This window comes from Coregonus clupeaformis, chromosome 27 (genome assembly GCF_020615455.1).
Source record: "Coregonus clupeaformis isolate EN_2021a chromosome 27, ASM2061545v1, whole genome shotgun sequence".
In the NCBI taxonomy this organism is placed as follows: Eukaryota; Metazoa; Chordata; class Actinopteri; order Salmoniformes; family Salmonidae; genus Coregonus; species Coregonus clupeaformis.
The window spans coordinates 40,917,937-40,927,558 of NC_059218.1; the positions used below are offsets into that span (position 1 = coordinate 40,917,937).

The following is a 9,622-nucleotide window of genomic DNA, read 5'->3' on the forward strand; positions in this document are numbered from 1 at the left end:
TAAAAAAAAGAATACTCATTAAAATGGGTGCCAGAGAGTTTAAGCATATCTTCACATACACAACTTATCTTTAAACTGAATAATTGTACTACTACTATTACTGTACATTAGTCAAATAGGGGACTACAAGGAAGCCTGCAGCCAAACCATTACACAGTGAATACATTTTTCCTCTTATCAGGACTAATGTGTGTGTTCTGCATGACGCTGCAGTAACAGCAGGCTCGTTAGGCACAGTACACTGCAGCCCGCACCGGGCAGCTGACTGACACCACCGTAGCCCGCACCGGGCAGCTGACTGACACCACCGTAGCCCGTACCGGGCAGCTGACTGACACCACCATAGCCCGTACCGGGCAGCTGACTGACACCACTGTAGCCCGCACCGGGCAGCTGACTGACACCACCGTAGCCCGCACCGGGCAGCTGACTGACACCACCGTAGCCCGTACCGGGCAGCTGACTGACACCACCGTAGCCCGCACCGGGCAGCTGACTGACACCACCGTAGCCCGTACCGGGCAGCTGACTGACACCAAGGTAGCCTGCACCGGGCAGCTGACTGACACCACCATAGCCCGTACCGGGCAGCTGACTGACACCACCGTAGCCCGCACCGGGCAGCTGACTGACACCACCGTAGCCCGTACCGGGCAGCTGACTGACACCATCGCAGCCTGACCAGGCCGCTGGCTGGCTGTCAGTCGGAAACAAAACACTCAGAGCCCACAGTCAGGCATTGAAACACCAACAGACACACACACTCACACAAACAAATACACACAGGTCATTCCACCACAAAAAAGTACCAGAAAGAGGATTTCGACACCCACCATCTCAGATTTTCTGAAATCATTTCTGTAGTTAGTAACAGATAAGATTAGCATTCCTGCAACATTTTTTTGTTGAAATATAATTTGATCTCTGAGAAATTAAACGTATTGATTGCACACAAATTGGCAATTTTAATCGATAGAATATTCAATAAACATAGTGCGCAACATCCGATTTTGACCAAACTACTTCCTACCAATGAGTAAGACACAACAAATCCCCCCAAAATAGTCAAAAGCCACCCACGGACCCCCCACACCCCATGTCAATCCCACCCCAACAACCAGTATACAGTATCAGTTCTCTATGTTTGACAAGTAGTATGAAGATGTGTGAATATTCCCTGTGAATCTGGAGATGTGTTTTTCCCCCTGTTCAGAGAAATGTGCTTGCATTATTTACCATAAAGCCACACACTTTTATCCATTTTGATGCTGTCTTGTTTTTATTAAATAGATCACAGCATTTCCTTTGTTTACAAAACCCATAGATTTGGCTCATTATGAATATAAATTGTGTGGTCATCCTCACAATTCAAGTCAGTCCTCCATGAAAGCAATTCAGTTTGTCCTTCTCTTAGCAACCTAATGCTTCAACCCAACTCTCCAACAAGTGGCAGCTCTCTGAGAGGGCAATCCCCTATGGTGTAATTCTAATATGAAGACTTTTCCTACAAGCCCAAAACTTTGATGGAGAAATGGGCTAGCTAGGGACTAAAATGTTGTGACAACCCTTATAGAACCCAATACCATTACAAAATAAGGTTTGGTATACTCAGTGTATACAGTGTATGTTTGGGACTTTTACCATTGAAGCAATTAGAACTGCTGTAGACAAAGGGGTTGCTTGTTCACCAGGAATGGTTTAACAGTAACTAATCCAGACCTTTTTTGAAGGGAATAATCCACCCACAAGGGGTCTGTTTCTTGGACACAGATTAAGTTTAAAAGAAGTAATAACGGTATTGCTTTCATGGAGGACTGGCCTCAATTGTGAAGATGACCACACAATGTATTTTCATCACGAGCCAAATATGTTGGTTTTATAACCAAAGTTAAAAAGGAAATGTTTTGATCTATTTAATAAACACAAGAGACCAGCAAAATTGATAAAAGAGTGTGGCGGTATAGCAGGAACAGCAGCATCTAGTGGTAAAACCTGGTACTTTCACACTATTTATGGTAAATAATGCAAGTGACTTCAATGACTAATTTCTCTAAACAAGGGAAAAAACTATTAACAGATTCAGTGGGAATACATTACATACTATGGTGAAGCAATACTCCAAGACGCAGCTTCAAACTACTTGTCAAACATAGAGAACTAATACTGTATACCGGTTGTCGGGGTTGGAATGGCATGGGGTGTTGGGGATCTGTGGGTGGCTTTTGACCATTTTTTGGGGGATTCCTCATGTCTTACTCATTGGCAGGAAGAAGTTTGGTCCAAATTGGATGTTGTGTACTATATTTATTGAATATTATCTGAATCCTATACATTTGAATGGCCAACTTGGGTGCAATCAATTAGCTTAATTTCACTGAGATCAAATTACATTTCAACAAAGTAATGTTTCAGGAATGCCAATCTCACCTGTTTCTAACTACATAAACGATTTCAGAACAATCTGAGATGGTGGGTGTCATGACATGGAACGACTCACACTGAAAAACATCCATGAACACACAAAGATACATGCATGCATGAGCGGGAGAGAGCCATGCACAGGGGGCCATGCTTAATGCCATCTAAACAGAAAAACAAAAACACTCCTTCACTATTTCATGAGGCTGATCTCTCCAGAGCTTTGACAGAGCTTGGTGCGACTCTTCACATCAAGCAGGGGTTCATTTATTATTTAAAGTAGAAAAGGTCAGTGGGAGCCGATATGTAATAACATCAAGCTGAAGAAGAAGCCAGTGTATAATTTATGGCTGACATTAAGGAGCGGTGGTGGTTCTAGAGTGACACTCTCCCTGCTGATTGAGGAGATTAGAGGAGGCAGGGGTGTGTCTTGGGTGGCGTGCTCGACCGGGGGTCCCGCTGCCCAGGGCTAGGCTACAGGCGGGGAGCTGTCCATATGGGCCAGTTAGACTGGCCAACACACAATGACAACCAATGGCACCTCTACACACACGGCAAAACATGAACCTGTTACAGTAGCAGATACTGTACTTCAGTCATCAATTCCATGTGCCTCTGATTTCACCCAGACATCACTGGGGTATTCTCTATCAACATGCAGTTTAGGACACTCTGTGGAGGCCACAGGACAAGGAATCATGTCCTGATTCACCACACAAACACAAGCAAAGGAAAGGACAGTGGTTTGGCCAATGTACCCAGTCACTACAGATCTGACAAAACATTTCCATAACCTCACTTTTAGCCACACAGATTATCATCAAGCAGAAAATCTGGAAAAAAATATTAGGAAACCTTAAGTGGTGTTAAAATGCGCAGCTGCGATGTTTAATGTTTAAACTGCATAGTCTTGTTATGCGATGTTAGATCATGCCTCCGGGCATCCCAGGGAATTAAAGCAAGCCTTTCTAGATGAATGACTTAAAATAAGGAAAGAAGAAGCTCATTCCGTTTGGCTTTCTAAAAAACTGACAAGGTTATCATTAATTATGATTAAAGTTCACTTTTCATTGATTTCTAACCAAAATGTCTGATTAGGGGTGATGGGGGTTATGCCTCACTGAGCCTCAAGGAACCTGTTACATCTCGTTTAGAAGACTAATGTTTAAAGACCTATCTGCTCTCCTTAGTCAGCAGCTATCTCCAAGACCTCTCTGCTCTCCTTAGTCAGCAGCTATCATTTGTCTCTCACGGTCATCTGCATTCGGTGAATGGTTAAATGGCTAATCCAATACACCTTTGAGGGAAGAAACACGAGGAGAGTGGAAAAACAGCACAGATGTTCATCTCTAATGTAATTTCCATTACATTTCCTAAGTGCAGTCCCCAAGTGCAAACTAGGTTAGCGTTCTGTTTAGCTTGCAAATTCTTTTTAATAAATAATGAATGCAATAAAAACCTGGAGATCAATTGCGAGCTGAGATATCATAAAAGGAGCCCTAAGTGCTGCCTCTGTTTGCTGATTTGGACATTTTCCCATTTTCAAATTGGCCGTGTCAGTGCTAAAGGTTTTGTTGAGATGTTTAGATTTCCCGATGACTCTATCCCCTATTCCCGTTTACAGGCTTCCTACGTCCATGAAGGGATATGCACTGTGTCCATGAAGGGATATGCACTGTGTCCATGAAGGGATATGCACTGTGTCCATGAAGGGATATGCACTGCGTCCATGAAGGGATATGCACTGCGTCCATGAAGGGATATGCACTGCGTCCATGAAGGGATATGCACTGCGTCCATGAAGGGATATGCACTGCGTCCATGAAGGGATATGCACTGTGTCCATGAAGGGATATGCACTGCGTCCATGAAGGGATATGCACTGCGTCCATGAAGGGATATGCACTGCGTCCATGAAGGGATATGCACTGCGTCCATGAAGGGATATGCACTGTGTCCATGAAGGGATATGCACTGCGTCCATGAAGGGATATGCACTGCGTCCATGAAGGGATATGCACTGCGTCCATGAAGGGATATGCACTGCGTCCATGAAGGGATATGCACTGCGTCCATGAAGGGATATGCACTGCGTCCATGAAGGGATATGCACTGCGTCCATGAAGGGATATGCACTGTGTCCATGAAGGGATATGCACTGTGTCCATGAAGGGATATGCACTGCGTCCATGAAGGGATATGCACTGCGTCCATGAAGGGATATGCACTGCGTCCATGAAGGGATATGCACTGCGTCCATGAAGGGATATGCACTGCGTCCATGAAGGGATATGCACTGCGTCCATGAAGGGATATGCACTGCGTCCATGAAGGGATATGCACTGCGTCCATGAAGGGATATGCACTGCGTCCATGAAGGGATATGCACTGCGTCCATGAAGGGATATGCACTGCGTCCATGAAGTGATATGCACACATTTTCATTCCCTCCCTCTCCATCTTTCTCTTCCGTCCCTTCGCCAAATAAAAGGGGGGCAGGAGGAGGGATAGGCCTGTTTGCACTAATTAGTTACAACCATCTGGTGGTGGGATGGTGGATGATGTTTAAATCTGACAATAAAAACAGCGCTCCGATGGGCGCGCGAAGGCAGGTGAGCTGTAAAGCATGGAGACCGAGGTGCAAATTCAATTCTCTTGCCATCTGAGGCAATTTCAGTACCCATTAGTGGCTGCAATCTTTGTGAAGAGAGCAGCACATAGCCTACACTATAACCTTCAACACTGCAGTGTATTATGTATTATTAACCAGTTAACTTCTAATCCAAAAATAGAATCTCTCTCTCGTTGGGTAGATTTGACAAGTGCAACAGATCAAAGTCAAACCTAACAATAGATCCAGGGATTGTAAGGTCGGGGAGGGGGGGTGCTAAAAGGTTAATGACCAAATCTTGCCCAAACTGACCATCTGGACATACTAACTACTTCCTGCCTCCCTCGCTCTCCCACCATGCCTCTGCTTCACCCTCTCTCTCTCTCAGTGATCACTCTGTAAAATATAATCAATATTCCTCCCCAAACATAACCCCAAAGCAGATTATCTCCAATTGAAAGTGTGTGTGTGTGTGTGTGTGTGTGTGTGTGTGTGTGTGTGTGTGTGTGTGTGTGTGTGTGTGTGTGTGTGTGTGTGTGTGTGTGTGTGTCACAAGAGTAGTGTAGCTCGTGTTGAGGACATATTTTATGCATCGTTGTATCCTCTCCATGCGCTCCCTTGCCATTTACGCCCCAAACTCACCACCAAGAGATACAATAATCTTGAACCCCTTTCTGACAACTGGATGTTTAATTGAATATTATATCAGGTATGGGTAAGACAGACGTTTTAAAATCTTGTAACTTTTTTGCAAATATTTATTTTAGTTCACTTGAATGCAGTATAAAGTGAAAGACTGAATACTGAAACCTTTGAAATGTCTTATAATGCAAGTTAACTAAAATAAAAAAAATAAAAAAAAGTCAATAGACAGCCTTAGGCATACTCCTATTGGACAACTGTCCACTGTAATCAATACACCACTCCCATCAAAATATGTCAGACTCAGTTTAACAACACATGCATGATCCGTTAACGCATCAGAAATGGAAAACATATTTAATTTCACATAGATGGTCAAGATGCTATATGAAAAATGTTTGGCAATTTGCGAAATAGAAAATAAGCCCAAAAAGTTTTGCATAAATTATGCTAAAGTATTTTACATTTTTTTGACGCATAATTAATTACGAGGAAATTCAATTATGTGGTCAGAAAATCAAATGTTTTATAAGGTCTTATAAGCTGTGATTTTCGGAGTGAATAACTTCAGTGTGTGTGTTGTGACAGTGGGACACACAAAATGAAAACTTTTCTACAAATAGATTTTTGTTTTGCTTTCACAATTATTATTATTATAATAATCATTATCATCATTATCATCATTATTATTATTATATATTTCTTCATTAAATGTCCATTTATAATCATCATCCATGCCTTGTCTTAATCAAAATGATAAAACAGCAACCCTGATGCGCATTAGTGGGTCCATCTTTTATTCAAGATAACTTTTTGTTATGTTTATTTTCACGTGAAAATCCTGTCTTTGTATTGAATTACCAGCCTCCTCTTTTGTGGTGCATAATCAGCATGGCTTATTGTCGATGTAGCCGGGGGTGCTGCTAGAAAAGAAAAGTTGCAATTATGTACAACTACACAATGAGGCAAAAAATATATATGAGGTTTGGAATGCTAAAGGTCTTGGGGAAAGAGGGCACTGGTCTGTTTAGAGTTATTTTCCTCAGCTGACATTGTATGGGAACACTAATGCATCTGTCATGATAACAAGCTAAGAATAACATCTGGACATCAAACCGAGCAGAGAATCCATCCGAGGTGATTCATTCAGATCTGTCTCATTGATTTATTAAACACACAAGCAACATCTGCAGCCGCACAGCCAGCACGGTGCATGGGTTGAAGATCAATTTGAGGGGAAAGAGAGAGGAGAGATCCCACTGGGCACACACTGGTTGAATCAACGTTGTTTCCAAGTCATTTTAATGAAATTACGTTGAACCAACGTGGAATAGACGTTTGAGGAATGCCCAGTGGCATTCCTCAAAATAAGTAAAAATATTTACGTGGTTTGTACTGCTTTAACTGGCACAGAAATATATATTTATTATTCAGTGGCTGAAATAATGCAATCAAATGCCCACAAGTTTAGCCTCCTTAAGTGAAATCCACATCTAAAACTTCTCTCATCCTTACTTTTAATTATATTTTCTCGCTGGTAGAATCTAATGGATTCTATATAGAGACACAAAGGTCCGTTTAATTTAGTCATTTAGCAACAGAGAGGTGGACTTACATATTTGCCTGCTCATTGCAATGATATAGATTTATGGGATTTATATCAAATTACAGTCAGGTAGATTTGAGGAACTTAAATGAAGGAACTGAACTTCATTTAACACAAACTGCTCTATTGCTCCTGAATGATGCCTGAATGGCATAATGGTTAATAGCGAGACATGCTTTATTAACAAACCATATGAACACAATTCTTCTTACTGAAAGTCCTAATAAGCATTCTAAATGAACAATCATGCAGCAGACTTACTATTGTCTTGTTTATGATTTTGTTATGATCTGACTATTAATTAGGCTTTATAGGAAAAGTGTGTTGCACCACGTTGAAGGTCAATAGGGTGAACGTCAAAGTGAGAAAAGTACACTGGTTCGACAGCAGAATATTCTACAGTGAAAAGAACATGCATTATTCCTATAATGTAGCCGAATCAATAGGCTAAAATCTACAGAATTAGAAGAGGGGCTATATAATTAAAAGTTATTTTGCTCTTTGCAAAAGATTGTTTTGAATGTGGAAAAACGATCTAGAGCTTTGATAAACGATGAAACCACGAGCTGCAGCTATAGGGGGGGATTGCTTATAGGTGTGTGTGTAGCGGGTACAAGTTATGAATAACTCAACTACTTCCCTCATACATTGCTGTCTATAAAATGGATATGGAACAATTGTAGCCTATATTTAGATAGAGCGAGTGCGCGCCAGTGTGTGTGTGTTTCAGAGAAACAGTGAGGGGGGTACAGACGTTGTCAATCATTGAACTAACTGTCCACAACGCTTTAATGTTTATTAATAATATAGTAGCCTAACCATCATTTTACTCATGCTTGTATTATTTATTTCAGCACTGGTAACTGTGCTGAAAGACACAGTATAGCCTAATGCAGCGTTTGCTACACATTTTGATGAACTTCAATTGGTACATCTACAAAAAAAAAGTTTGTTGACAACTTTAAGTTCATTGCCCCCTCTCTGTTCACTGCTCTGCTTTTGGGGTATCGGCGTGATTAGGGCATTTGGGACATGAAGAGAAGGAAACATGCAACTAACCTGGCGTTGGTGCAGTCGTTGTACAGGGCTTCGAAGTCCTTGCGGGTGATGAGTTTGCAGCGATTCACCCCAGGCTGAATAGCCCCAAGCCCCCGCAGAACTCGGACCTGTTCCACGGTGCACACGACTGGGCATATATCCAGCCGCTTCAGCTTGGTGTAGACGGTGTGCAGCCCTCCGACCAGATGTTTCAGGAAGAGGTCGAAAACCTGCGGCAGGCAGATTAGTTCTTGACTGTCCACGTTGAACGAGGCTACCCTGACCCCGTGCACCTCAACCATTTTGCACTCGTTATTGCCGCTTGTGCCGTTTCCATTTCCACCGCCTCCTCCGCTGATGAAAGAGTTGATCATGCTGCTTGTCAGTCTCGGGGACTCGGCTGGGCTTGTATACAGCGGATCAGAGCGAAATAAACTGCCAGACCCCGGAGTAGAGGTTGGGGAAAGCACCGGCGGAGTTGCTGATACGGCCATAGTTTCTCAAGTTTCTTCCTTTCCACACTCTCTGTCTCACCCTTTACGTTTTTTTTCTTCTTCTCGATCACTCTATCTTTTCTCTTGACGTTTCACATGCACTGTCGCTCCCGTCGGATAATAGGCAATGGGCAAGTACCTATCTCACAAGTGCGGTGGCTAGAATGAGTACCATCCGATTCAGCTTCAATTAGCCAGCCCACTGAGAACTGGAGTGGCAGCTTCCACCACCAACGAGGAGCGTATCAGCTTACGCTCGAGCATCCTATTGGCCCTTTAAGCATGATTGGCAGGGCTCCTAGTTAGAGGGGCGGGTTTCTGTTGACAGCTACTCCGCTACTGGAGAATAATACACATAATAAAACATGTCAAGTTTGTTATTGCATTATAATACATGTAGATCCATTGCATTAGGCCTATAGCCTAATAAAATATTATTACGTTTTTAGGTTTTAGGTTTTATTTATTCGCACCAAAGAAAATAAGTGAACGACAAAACAGTACAGATAAAAAAAGTGTGCAGGTGAGGTTGGAAGCTCAAACGGGATTATATGAAAACAACACCACAAATATAAGTAAAAAAAAAAAGTTTGTTCAATCAGTTAAACAGCATATTAATTATAATTGTATATGATGTACTCAGTATACAAGAAAAAACATGTTTTATTATGTGTGTGAGTGAGAGAGTTAGGCTACATGGAGGGGATTATTGGGTAGTTTGGTTCATCAGGCCCCTAGTCTTTGCTTGAAGTTATTGATGGATGATTAGGTTTGGCAATGTGAAGATAAGAATTCCAGAGTAAGGTACCTCTG

The 9,622-nt window shown here is 42.3% G+C and overlaps 1 protein-coding gene across 9 annotated transcripts in view; it reads right to left on the reverse strand.

Moving 5' to 3' along the window:
- The window catches only part of LOC121542130 (dachshund homolog 2-like), a 183,069-nt gene extending 174,097 nt beyond the window's left edge, over positions 1–8,972 (reverse strand). For all 9 annotated transcript variants that reach the window (XM_041851617.2, XM_041851615.2, XM_041851613.2 and 6 more), the window contains exon 1: positions 8,337–8,972. In XM_041851617.2, the coding sequence (XP_041707551.1) occupies positions 8,337–8,809 (473 nt within the window). In that variant the 5' untranslated portion in view covers positions 8,810–8,972. The remainder of the gene's footprint in view (positions 1–8,336) is intronic.
- Positions 8,973–9,622: the final 650 nt, after the last annotated feature.